This window comes from Haliotis rubra, unplaced genomic scaffold (genome assembly GCF_003918875.1).
Source record: "Haliotis rubra isolate DU_JTF1 unplaced genomic scaffold, ASM391887v1 Scf141, whole genome shotgun sequence".
Taxonomy (NCBI): domain Eukaryota; kingdom Metazoa; phylum Mollusca; class Gastropoda; order Lepetellida; family Haliotidae; genus Haliotis; species Haliotis rubra.
Genome location: NW_025765348.1, coordinates 1,150,799 through 1,165,040, shown reverse-complemented (window position 1 = coordinate 1,165,040; position 14,242 = coordinate 1,150,799). Strand labels below are relative to the sequence as shown.

The 14,242-nt window shown below is 43.2% G+C and overlaps 1 protein-coding gene across 1 annotated transcript; it reads left to right on the top strand.

The window, feature by feature from the left end:
* Window positions 1-920: 920 nt before the first annotated feature.
* Window positions 921-13,679, top strand: LOC124269012 (chitin synthase chs-1-like). The gene is given in 16 exon segments (XM_046704042.1): window positions 921-965; window positions 2,220-2,307; window positions 2,988-3,415; window positions 3,559-3,644; window positions 4,177-4,354; window positions 5,000-5,143; window positions 5,907-6,877; window positions 7,333-7,560; window positions 8,135-8,220; window positions 8,446-8,548; window positions 9,019-9,172; window positions 9,990-10,196; window positions 10,719-10,854; window positions 11,081-11,196; window positions 11,198-11,282; window positions 11,731-13,679. Coding segments are annotated over 16 exon segments (5,004 nt in total).
* Window positions 13,680-14,242: the final 563 nt, after the last annotated feature.

Genomic DNA, 14,242 nt, shown 5'->3' with positions numbered 1-14,242 from the left:
AAATAATTATATTCTTTGATAATTAATTATTTGATACCAGTATCAAAACAACATTTTGATTCTTGAGTTTGAGGTGTTTTCATCCCAGTTCCGTGATAACATTTGTACTTGTTGCATCGAATCCAATTTTCAACTGTATGTCTTCCTTTGCCTGTGCATTTACATGCAAAATGGCGGCGGTGGGGTAGCCTAGTGGTTAAAGCGTTTGCTCGTCACGCTGAACCCGGGTTCGTTTTCCCACATGGGTATATTGTGTGAAGCCCATTTCTCATGTCACCCGCCGTGATGTTGCTTGAATATTGCTAAAAGCGGCGTAAAACTAAATTCACTCATTCACATGCAAAATGTGTAGTTAATATTATCATACTAACAATTGTTTAGCGCCACTATCCAGCCCAGCAGCTCAAAGGCGCTGTGATTTTCCCTCGATCATTTGATGTCAAACTCAAATGGCACATCGTATTATCAATCTCAACTCCCTGGGGATCATACACCTCTTGCAGACACAAGGCTCAGAAATACATAATACGCCTGCAATACAGCCAGATGAATGCACGCGGCTATATTTACTCTAAGTACACTGCCAACACGAAATAAAAGAAAACAACAATCTTAAAATCCCGTACACGTGTAGTATTTAAATCACCAGGGACCAAGCCCCAAAATTCATAAATTAAAATATTTCGTGAGTGTGTTTCAAATAGGGAGGATTATAGACAATTTTAAGTTTGTTGTTCAACGCTTTTAACGTTATATGGAAGCGGCCTATAAATAATGGAGTCTGGAACAGACAAAATAATGGTTGATATTGTGAGCACACTACGCCAATGGGGTACGATCACCACGCGATGCAATAATTGCGTCGAAACACAATGTCGCATGTTACTGAAAAGCAATACAGTAAGCAACTTGTTCGAAATATGAGCTCCCTGCGAAAGGAGGCAACATTCATCAACTGCAGTCATGTCAGTGCATGCCGTCGTACATCATTACATGACAGGTTTATGTCCCCACATACACTGTTCGGATCATTGTACCGGTAGGGTGGTGTGCCATATTTCTGCAGCCATTGAGTGTAAAGAAATAAAATTCCGTTTCAAGATACGAAATAGAAAATGGCTAAATTCGGTTCTTCTCTCTACCCTTGATGATGAACATTAACACATTCAGGATATTGTGTCACAAGAAATTGCCTGGTTGGTTAACATTAAGAATTCTATATATTTTACAACATCAAAAGTATACATTCTTAAGATTTTATCTTTCGTTTTTTTTATATCCTACATAGCCCATACCTAAATATGAGCATTACATATAATTACTGTATATATTTACTAATAGTAATTGTTACTCTTTAAACTGGAGAAAGGTCCGGAGTGGTGAGGACGCCCGATTAGGTAGCTGGAAATATGCCTGAGACGTGCTAAACCATTCTGTAAATACACAAATCTCTTGTCTTCATCGTAATTCAGCTACCATATTTCCTTTTCCTAAACTCATTTTGAAATCACAATTTAATAGAAGAATTGCTTGTATGTATATTTACAACCTACAAACATACCGATTAAATCTGAAATGATATTTTTACCAGAACAATAGACAGCACGTATATTGACGATCTACAAACTTACCAATAGGAACATATGCACACTAAAGCTATATCATTTTTATGCTTACTTCCTGTGGGTCATCAAATCTAATCTATCAACATTCTTCAGAAAAAAAAGTTTTCTGCATCGTAAAGAACTGTACACATCACCTTATTTAGAGTGGCATTTCTGATTTCTGGTTATCCGTTCGTATACCTGTAACAAACAACCTTTAACACCAAAAACTGTTTCGTCACATAATCGAGACTAGTTATTTTCTTGCGCTGATTTTTCATATATACACATTTAACTTAAGGGCTGGCTGCAACACAAATCTGACAATTTCCACGCTGAGAACGTCATACACTCTCGTTTGATCTGTATTGTCCTCTTATATCCAGGGTATGTGTTTTATGTATTTTACAGCCAATCCGAGACGTACCCGGGGTGGGGAATGTTGTAAGACCCCACGGTCATAGATGGTCAGCTGGCCCGTATCTGTGGAGGTATTAGATCACGCAGTATCACATAATTGCCAGCAAGAATGTCCGGGTGGAGATTTCGAGATAACGCGATACTGACCACAAGCCAGAGAGCACCTGTATCACATTCACTCTCTCCACCCGTCAGGAGCGGGACTGCTCATCTTCATCATGGTCGCTGGAGAAGCATGCAACCTTCATCTTTGTGGAACATAATTTATTGTGTGTGGCAACAGGTAGGTTAAATTGTGTTTTTATTTAATCAAGTGAAAAATTAATTTAAAGGTTATTCATAAAATCCCCTTTCGCGGCATTCGTCCTTTCATTTGGAAGAGAATTCATGTATGTATGTTGAGTTGTTGAGTTGGGTTTTGCGTCACATCGGCATTATTCCAGCCATATAGTGACGAGAACAAGTTTGCATTAATAAACATTGTATGTATGTATGTATGTATGTATGTATGTATGTATGTATGTATGTATGTATGTATGTATGTATGTATGTATGTATGTATGTATGTATGTATGTATGTATGTATGTATGTATGTACATGTATGTATGTATGTATGTATGTATGTATGTATGTATGTATGTGTATATGTGTGTGTATGTGTGTATGTATGTATGTATGTATGTATGTATGTAATGTATGTGTGTGTATGTATGTATGTGTATGCGTGCGTGCGTGTGTGTGTTTGTATGTATCAATGGATATGTATTTACTTATGTGAGTGGATTCGTATAGGCGTGCGTATGTGAATGTGAATGCGTGTGTGCGTGTGCGTGTGCGTCTGCGTATGTGTTCGTGCGTTTGTGGGTATGTTAAACGAATACAATGTGCTGAACATTTCAACAAATGACAACCACACCTTTTATGAATCTCCATGACAAATTAGTTATTTTCATACTTTCCAGGACATCAGCAAACTATGGAGGCACAATACTCAGTGCCAAACAAAAGGTACAGCCCACAGAAAACAAGAGAAAACTTCCAACAGAACCTATCCACAGATGGGTATGATCCTAGTTTCACACGATCACGGAGTCCTCACGCAAGGGGAGGTCACTCCATTCCCAAGTCAGACGTCACTGACGACAGACAACGGGTCATGCCTTATCCCCGGGAAACGCTGACCGAGCTGAAACAGAGAGTGACGTCATCACCTAACCCCAGTGATCGCCCAGGACAAAATTCACACCAGAAGGTCCAACACTGGATCGAAAACAGCGAACCGACGGTACCGGTTGTCGTGGTTGACGCAGCGTCATCTGACGGCAACGACGTCAGCAACGACATGCGATCCCACTTCACGTCATCGGATGGACTACACTCAACTAATGCGGTAAGTATTTTGAACTATACTTTTCTTCATTATTGGTAGTGTAGCGCCTGCCACCATGTGGTCCAAACACGTTCCTTCCCGTTCCTGCGTTGGGCTTTTTGCTGAAACACTTTCTGAAAAAACAACCTTTTTTGCTTCAACAGGACCATGAAAGGCAATCAGAATGTGGCACTATTAAAGACAGCACATTTTCAGATGGAGAATCAAATCCACCAGGAGCTATGGACCAGTAAGTACAATACCAACCCAGCCCTCTTCAAGTACAATACAGTAAAAGATTTTACATTTGCAATGTTAAAATTCTGATGATATGTACGAATTTACTGAGAAACGCAACCGTCCGGATTAACGAGGCTTCACTGTATTCCCATGATTAACTATGGAAGTGTGAAAACATAGGGTGTTCTCTATCTCGTATCTATCGATACGATTCTGTACCATTAGCATCCTTAGCCTCCGTGCTATACAATCATGAACGCTGTGTTTGTCAAATGTACGGTAGTATATAATACTGTTAGATATGAGAGTGGGGCGGTGGGGTGGCCCTTTGGTTAAAGCGTTCGCTCGTCATGCCGAAGGCCCGGGTTCGATTCCTCACATGGGTACAATGTGTGAAGCCCATTTCTGGTGTCACCCGCCGTGATGTTGCTTGAATATTGTTAAAAGCGGCGTAAAACTATATTCACTCAATCACTTACATATGACAGTTGGAACACCGACTATGCCCTATATCATCTCAACTAAGTGTATTTCAATTTCAGGCTGTTATGGGACCAGTTCCAGATGATACCGAGGGACAACGTGAGCACTGACTCATCGTTCTGGTCACTCTTACAAGGGATCAAAGTCATAGCCTATGGTCTACTCTTCTGCATGGTGCTGGGCTGCGCTGTCGTCAACAAACTGTCTTTGCTGACCATGACGTCAGGGATAGTGAAGGTCAATAAACGCTAGTTTTTATTCTACATGTATTGTGTATTCATAACTTTAGCAATGGGAGCGGTACAGTTGTCAGAGGGGTATACAAAGTATGTGATTTGGACTACCAGTTAATGTTTGTGGAAGCCATGGTGGCTGAGTGGGTTAGATCGCTGACTTTGTGTGCTGACGATTAGGTGCCTTACTCTGAGAGTCTGGGTTCGAATCCCCAATGGGAATAAACCCCATTCCCCCAACCCCTAAAAGTGCTAGAATCTCCACTGAGAACATTTAATTCTAAATATACATATGTTGCATTTGACCACTTTCTAAAGGCATCGTGAATTCATTTTCCTTTTTTTTAATGAACAAAAAACAGGCGTACTCTGTTTTCCATTGTTCTGCTGTGGTTAAGCTTTTAACTTGTCAAAACAAGACATGTTTACAAGCAGAAAACTGGGGATGCAATTTTGCCAGTTTCAAAAATGAACCTCCGCTGAAGCTGGGGCTATTCGATACTGGGTAGTGTTTTGGGATAGACTGTCCTGTCAAACACAATATGTTTTAGACTATGACATCACTTTACATAAATATACGGTGCAATAATTCCTTGTTGACAAATGTTACCATTTCCCATTTATATAGCTATATTTGTTTATCGTCCAGAGCCTGAAGCACGGAGGACCCACCCCCACCAACACCATGCTACTGATCGGTCTGTGCTTCCCGTATGTGAGCTGGCTATTTGCTTACTCAGCACGGTCAGTGTTTGGAAACGTCGGCTGGCCAACCTTCAAAATGACAATCTCGGTAAGATTTATGTTTATGTGAAAAAATAGACAATGCAGCACACTAGGGGTCTAATGCATTTGAATGCTAAATCTGACCAACATTACTAGGAATTAGATGCTTGATTGGCATTTTAGAAGATGATATTTGATGAACATAGAGATTTTTTTCTGGGTTACATCTTCTTTTTATTCTTGAGTACAACGTTTCAGGGCTTGTTCTGACCCCATCATCAGGTAAAACTGAACAGTAACTGTTAACTCTGGCCGTGAAGTTATAAGCATTGTGACGTCACGGCCAGAGTTAACAGTTACTGTTCAGTTTTACCTGATGATGGGGCCAGAACAAGCCCTGAAACGTTGTACTCAAGAATAAAAAGATGTAACCCAGAAAAAATCTCTATGTTCATTACTAGGAATTGTGAGGCCGCATCCGTTGTGGAGTGAGTAGAGCGTCTGTCTCGAGAGCGGAAGGTCGGTTCGATTCACAGGTGGCACCACACAGAAAGACGTAAACAGGATGGTGCTGATCTAACCGTACCTGGCGCTTAGCGTTAAGGATAAATCAGCTACACCCACATGTGCACGCCGTATCTAAAGTGAATAATATTGATCAATATGTTCCCTCCAAAGCTTTCATACACGGCTATTGTTCAGTGCTCAACAATTGATAATGCAAATATATGTAAATGACGGTGATATTTAGCGGCTTTCATTGGATTGCAATGACTCTTATAACACAGATGTCCAACAAGATGGCGCTACTCTGATTCTCTTTCTTGCAGGTGTTGGTTCTGGAATCGTTACACAGCCTTGGGATGTGTCTTCTACTTTTCAAAATATTACCTGAAGTTGACATGATTCGTGCCCTGGTCCTGATTTCGTCCATCTTGGTGGTTCCCTCAATGTGCAGGGCTATTTCCTCCACTGTTGAACAAACGACGTCAAGGACAAAACGTTGCTTCATCTCCTTGGCAAACCTTCTGGCCTTCTTCATCCAGCTTGGCAGTGTGGTGATGTGTACAGTGTCCGGCTTCACTTACAGCAGCTCGGAGAAACAGTCCATCACGGACCTAGTACAGGACAACGACCTGGACACAGTGGAGAGGGAAAGTATTATCGTGTGGGACAGAATCTCCTGGGAAATCCCCGTCGCCCTTGTTCTTATTTCAATCATGACATGGGAGAACTACATCGATGAAGACATCTCTTTCTTCGGACGCAGACTCCCCATCACCATCTGGAAGAAGAACCTCCTGCTGCTCCGTCAGAGACTGTACATATTCGTCAGCATCTGGAAGGTTGGGATGTCAATACTCCTCGCCTTGGTCCTCAGGGACGACTTCAACTTCACCCTCCTCTTTCCCCAAGAAACTACATCTTACACAAATGCCACAACCTACCCGCAGTCCAATGACCTTCACTTCCAGGAATACGGACCCTTCTATGCCCACCTGGTCACGTCGGTGTTGTGTTCCTATCTGGGGGGACTGGCGTGCAAGATGTGTATGCAGAGGTTCAGCTTCTCCCTGCCGTTGACCCTGGTCATTCCCACGTGTGCAGCTGTGGTCATGCTGCAATGCCAGGAAAACTTTATTCCGTTCCCCGGGGACACCTTCACGTGGGTGTGTCCAAGTCAGAATGACCCCTGGTTGAAATACCACCTCATTCTCCTCGGACTAGTCTGGCTGTCACAGGTCATCGTCACTGCGCATGTGTGGTTCCCTGATTCAAGCAGAATGGCAAAGATAGAAAGGTGTGTTATATGATATATTCTCCATTTAATCGCAATATGTCCATCTACTGTTTGCAGATTGAGTAGTTTGTTTATTGAAGTATAGAAATATATCTTATAAGACTCTTTGTATTAAACTATGCATTCAACTTCGGATATGCAATCTCATATGAAATATTGGATACAACGCCCTATATTATCTCTATTATCTTCCAAAAGACGTTATGGAACTCACATCTGATCCGAAAGATACATTTTGTTGTCTTACATTGTCGTTTTAGTTTGTAAATTGTTCTCTAATTCAGTTGTAATCCTCGGGTCCCCTTACATATATTTATGGCTGAGTCTGGAGCATAGATATTCACGCCAATAAAGACTACAAAAATACACACGATGGTTTAATTCAAGATTTACCAAGCTAGTTAATGATACGTACTAAGCTTAAACTATGATGCTACATACAATCTGTCTGGCAGGCTGTTCGTCACCCCAGTCAGGTGCAGCGCTCTCACAGATCAGTTCCTGCTGCTACGTCGACGTCGTGACGACCGTGACCGTATGTTGCTTAGCAACTGGGACGCCGATTCTCTTCTGGATGAAGATCCTTTCAAGTCCGACTCAGCAGTACCACTCATCTACGCATGCGCGACCATGTGGCACGAGACTGTTGAAGAAATGACATTATTGTTAAAGTCCATCTTCAGGTTAGTGGGATCTTTCAGACACTTAGGAGCGAGAGCCGTATAGTGTAGTAGGTGAGTTGATTGGATTTTGGCGCTGCTTTGAACAGTAATCCAGTTATATAACAGCGTGGCTGGTTGATGCGACCTGAAAGCCACATGCGTGCAGGTCAAAGTCAACCTTTGTGAATCCCACGTACAAGTGTATCTGCGCTAACAACCCAAGAATCATTATCTGGGCGAATTTTGCATTCGAACCCACAGTAGACTAGCATGCCTTAGGGACGCATCAATGTATGTTGGCTGGTTAGTTGGTTTGTTTAACGCCATACTCAGCAATATTCCAGCTCTATGGCGGCGGTCTGTAAATAATCGAGTCTAAGCCAGACAATCCAGTGATCAACAGCATGATCATCGATCTACGCAACTCGGATACGATGACATGTGTCAACCAAGTTAGCGAGCCTGACCACCCGATCCCGTTAGTCGCCTCTTACGACAAGCATGGGTTGCTGAAGATCAATTTTAACCCGGATCTTCACGGGTCCATCAATGTGTGTAATGATATAGGGTAACTTTGTGTCTCAATGTTTTACTTGTACAGAATCGACATAGATCACAGTGCACGGTTCCTGGCCCAAAAATACTACGGAATCAAAGATCCTGACTACTATGAATTTGAAGGTAAGCTGGTCGTAATTTCCCATATCTACATTAATGGTTTAGGTCACTCAAAAGGCTCATTGTGAAATTATATGATAACGTTTAAAATATTAGCTCTTTTATAAAAAAAAACCCAAGTATACTTGCACTCATATCAAATCAATCACATGAAACTTAAAATCATATCAGGGTATGTGTTTGTAGCCTTAGTCCTGACGGGTGAGTTATTTTTTTAACTACTTTCAGCACACATATTTTTCGATGATGCTATGGAGTTGACAGACGACGACAGAATGGTACCTAACAGCTTCGTCGTTGATCTCATGAGCTGCGTCGACGATGCCATAAGGTAAATATTGTTCTGGAGCAATATTGAAGACACACATAATCAACACGGACATGTGAAAATCAATTCATCATCGCGAACACAGGAGTGTTGTTACGCGTTCAGGATGTTGAAACACATATCAAATTTAAATGAAAATACATACAGATCGTAGCAGTCACGCTTGACTACATGACCACATAACCCCGTGATAGGGCGTATAGTGAGTGAGTGAGTGGACGGGTTTTACGTTGTTTTTAGAAACATTCGAGCAATATTACAGCGGAAGACGAAAGAAATGAGTTTCACACATTGTAGCCATCTTTGGGGAATTGATCATGGGCCAACGTGGTAACTACTAGGCTATCCAACCTCCCCAAACTAGAACTACAAAGGTATGTCTCAGTGGGAGAGAGATCGGCGGGGTACGGAGAATATGACAAGATGATGCATCCGTTGATATTTTTCATCAGCTGTTGTTGTTCATGTTACAGCTCTGTACACGAGCGACAGATAACCCTTGGTCCGCCGATCCGTACCCCCACTCCGTACGGTGGTCGTCTGACGTGGAACCTGCCTGGGGGCACACAACTCACCGTACACATGAAGGACAAGGCTAAGATACGTCACAAGAAGCGGTGGTCACAGGTCAGTGGCATCCTACGGCGCGTGTAATTCCTTGACTGTGCTGTTGTAAGTTCAGGATAACCAGACGTTTATCAACGTGACGTCATTATTATGTCCATGTGTCTAGCGGTCATGACCTTCAGATGTCCTTGTGTCTCCGGTTTATATGGAGCAGGCTTGCAGGAATGCGAGATGGCATTCACAGGGAAATGGTTGAGCGGGGATTTGTGTAGGCAAACACTTAGCCTCTGAATATGAATAATTTTGACAGAACCAATGATTCTTATTAAATTGAAAAGGAGCCCCAGTGAGATGGGAGAAACCTCAAAAAGCTAGACTTGCTTCACTTCAGAGCTGTAGCATTGCAGAACGAACTGAGCTGAAGGGAAGATAATGTAGTTCAAGGACTGTGAGAGAGACTAGGATTGGTAGACACAGTGTCTGGTGTCGTTTAGGGTGAGAGTGTGTTGGGTAGTATGTGTTGGGTCAAATAGGGTTGGGGGTGCCTAATGACGAACGTAATGGAGCTGATCAAGTTTGTTTTGGGATGGGGTCAGTTGAGTAGATGATGTCGTTGCGAGGGTGTGAACAGGGCACAGGCATTACTTGGAGCAGGTTGATTGGATTCATGGGAGTGGAGGGTTTAGGAGTGGGATTCGATTTGTTAGTTACGTAAATTCGTTTTACGTAAAAAGCGACTGAACATTTCTTCAAGTCATCAATCTCTGAGATACAGTTAAATGTTATACTTGCAATCCTTCTTGTCCATATTTTCAACAGAGCCCAGTGCACGTGCCTAAAATTAAAACGTTAATCAATTCATTATTGTCCCCACCAGGTGATGTACATGTATTATCTGCTTGGGTTCCGAATCCTCGCCCAAAATGACAACAGCAGTCCAGAAGATATCCTTGGTGATAAAAAGACGGACCAGTCCGGGGAAAATGCCAGACTGACAGCAACCCAACTGCGCAGGCGTAGAAGATGTGCGCACTTCACTAGAAGTGTGATCTTTAACAACGTTAGCGAAGATGTACAGACGAAGGTGGGACCCTCACACGGTTGTCATGGATACGGTAGCAACAAAATGTCTAAAATAATTCTATTTGTTAAATATTGAGTACCCTTGCACTGTAAATACATCGTTTCGCAATTCAGTGAGTGAATAAGTGTTCCAGGAATCACGAACCCTGTATGCAGTGTGCGAAATAGCCACTGGCCCGCTAGCCCGTGACCAGTAAAAATCCAGCCAGGCCAGTAAATCCCCACAGTCACTGGCCCGATTGGCTAGTGAATTTTCATGGGGTCATTTTGTAAATATATCACTCTCCCCGACTTGTTAAGTTATAATACACTTTTAAATCATGCAAGATTATGGCCGGATAAAAATGTTCATCATATTAACACCTTATTGATGAAACCCGTGCCTACATTCAAATTTCGGACTAGTGAATTATTTTGTGGGCAAGTAACTTTCAGGCATAGCTAGCCGGACTGGCTAGCAACATTTAGACTATTTTGCACCACTGCTTGTATGAGAGTATAATGCCCACTTCATGTCCTGTAGGCAGAGAATACATTTATCCTGGCTCTGGACGGAGATGTGGACTTCCGGCCGGACGCTGTCCGACTGTTGGTGGACAGGATGACCAAGAACAAGAAGGTCGGGGCGGCGTGTGGTCGAATCCATCCAACTGGGTCCGGTAAGCATTCACTGCCATCATAAACTGCAGGAATAAATGTGCACTTCATCCATAGTAACATGACGATTGTAGACTCCACGTTATCAGTCCTCAATGTTTTCTGTGTTTCTTTTCAGTGGTTTCTTAGATAAAAAGCATCATAGGCACTTCTATTTCTGACTCGAACAGTTTCTTTGAATAAATTTAAACAAAGAGTTATTCCTAACTTAAACCTTCTTCTTGTTAGGTCCTATGATCTGGTACCAGATGTTTGAGTACGCTATCGGTCACTGGCTGCAGAAGTCCACGGAGCACGTGTTTGGGTGTGTCCTATGTGCCCCTGGATGCTTCACGCTGTTCCGGGGGGTCGTCCCTCATGGATGACAACATGGCAAGAACATACGCCAAGAGGGCCACCCAGGCGGGTCACTACGTACAGTACGATCAGGGTAAGGAATCTACCACAGCCATTGTCACCTGTCACATCTGACCTGTGCTTTAGATTTATCAAGGCATGTATAACATTAACTCTTTATATGGGGAATCGAACATGGTTCTGTAGCTTGACAAGCGGACACTGTGACATGTTGGCTATTTTGCTGGCCAGTAACAACAGATAGGGGTTTAATAGTGTTGCTGTTATCTACCGGAACATATATGTATGAATATGATTATTATTGTTATTAACGTATTTCGGCTTTGCATAAAGTGAAGACTTTCGTTTCGAAAGCAGCATCTCTTGAAACCTATATTCACAGTAAAGAAAAGGATGAGACATAATCTTATCTTTCTATTTTTCAATTGTTGAGCTCGTAATGGTATTAGAATACTGACTATATCTGCATATGCAAGGATATGAGTTAATCACATGATCCTAAAAATAGTTAATATTTTCAGGCGAGGATCGCTGGCTGAGCACCCTTCTCATTCAGCAAGGTCACAGAATCGACTACTGCGCAGCCGCGGATGCTTTCACGCATGCGCCTGAAACCTTTTCCGAATTCTTCAACCAACGACGTCGATGGGGTCCTTCAACTTTAGCCAACATCATCGATCTGTTGTCCACGTGGAAGAGTGCTGTCAAGATCAACGACAATCTGAGTTCACCGTACGTGTTCTACCAGGTCGCTCTGCTGGTATCAACAATCCTTGGCCCCGCTACAGTGCTGCTGATGATGGCGGGTGCGTACTCGGTGGTGTTCAAGACGTCCATCCTGCAGTCCCACGTCATATCCCTTGTCCCCGCCGTGCTCTACATCCTGGTCTGCCTGTACACCAAGTCTCAAACACAGCTTCTGGTGGGAGCGTTCCTCAGTGCTGTCTATTCCGTAGTCATGACAATCGTTGTCGTAGGCACTGTAAGAACTGCTATAGATGGAACCATCACCAGCCCTAACGTCGTCTTCCTGATAATGCTGTCGTTTATATTTCTCATATCAGCTGTTCTCCATCCTGAAGAGTTTGGGTGCGTGGTGCCAGGGCTCCTGTATTTCATCTGCATCCCCGCTAGTTACCTGGTCCTCAACATCTATTTCTTGTGTAATCTCAACGTGGTGTCCTGGGGAACACGAGAAGCACCACAGAAGAAGTCAAAAGAAGATGTTGAAAGGGAGAAAATTGAACAAGAAGAGAAAAAGAATAAAAGGAAAAAGAGTGGCATCCTTGGATGGCTAGGTTTGAAGAACATTATTGGAGAGCTTGGCGAACTGTTCCGACAGATGAGATCAGTCATACATGAATCTTTCAAAATGAATGATGACTCACAAAAGAAGAAGACAGATCAGCTGCTGGAGGAATTGATCCTTGAGATAAGGAAGGATAGAATGGGTTCGGGAAGTTCCCAGCAGAGCATAACACCATCTTCTTCATCGACGGGTAGTGTTCCTGATTCTGAAGGCTCAGAAGAACACGTGGCATCGATGGCAATCATTCCGGCTTCTAACGAAGTTGTTCCTGAATCTGTACACGGAATCCCGTTGTGGTTGAAGAAAGAAGATCCTGACAATCCCGGCTGGCTTTCTAGTTCAGACATTGGCAGTGGTCCACTGGTTTATCTTGATGAAACAGAAAACATATTCTGGAAGCAGCTAATCAGGAAATATCTCCGACCAATCGTCGATGATAAAGAACACAAAGACAAAATGTCAGCTGATCTCAAATCCTTGAGGGATAACGTTGTGTTTGCGTTCTTCATGGTCACAGCATTATGGGTCGCCTTCTTTCTTCAACTGGAAATTCTTCAAGATGAGCTTAAAGACTATCTGTTTATCAAAATACCTAGGTTAAATTCAAGTGGGGAGCCACTAACCTTTCAGCCATTTGGACTTGCCTTTTTTGCCTTTTTCGCAATCTTGATCATGTTCCAGTTTGTCGGTATGCTTCTCCATCGATGGGGAACGGCGCTGCATCTGTTGTCGATTACCAATATTACATTTGGACAAACCTTTACAGAACAAGACAAAGTAAAGGATATAATAATGAAAGTAGCAGAGCTCCAGAAGATGCGGGATATAGAACACGAACCGGATCCCGACTACGATGAGCCTATGCCGGACTACGAGGGAGAGAATGACATGGACAGGTCCTATACCGAGTCAGTTCCCGACCGACCCCCTCCGTCCTACCACACCCAGGATATAACAGTGCCCATCTCCCAGCGGACCAATGGAACGATGAGACAGATTTTCAACCAGCAGGGTCAGCCCACGGGCCGGACACTACAGAGCGTGTTTGAGAAGCGATACCGCAATGAGGTGGTCAGGGGGAGAGGTCTGACCTCCCCGTACGGTCCTCACTCTGTGCTGGAGGTTCCCGAGTATCCAGAACCGGACTACACCAATTACTGATCTTTGTCCTGCGGAAAACACTGCACAGGCTCAAAAAATGTTTTCCGGATATCCTACTTTTCAGACTAGTATCATTAGACGCGGTTACATGTATTTGAGTGACATTACAAGGTAGAATTCGTTTGGTAAAGGCAGGAATTACGGGATTTGTACTGTAATTAGCTCAGGATGGGAAGGATTTGACCTCGTAAACTTACAGCAGTCACTCTGCTAAGGAGGAGATGAAAGTCAGAGTGACGTTTAATCCGTGATCCGACTGTGGCAATGACAGGGCAGGCTGCACAGGTAGAGTGACGTGTTGTGTGGTTGAGTGAGTGGTTGGTTGAGTGAGTGAGTGAGTGAGCTAGTGGTTGAGTGAGTGAGTGTAACGAAGGGTGGGTGTTGAGTCAGTTGGTTTCTTGGAAGGCAAGCGGGTGGGCGGACGAGTGAGTGGACGAGTGAGTGAGTGAGTGAGTGAGTGAGTGAGTGAGTGAGTGAGTTCTACCTCCACACCGATAACGGGTAGCACCAAACACCCACTTCTCGCATTGGACCGAAGACTGTCCAAGCATTTATAAATATGT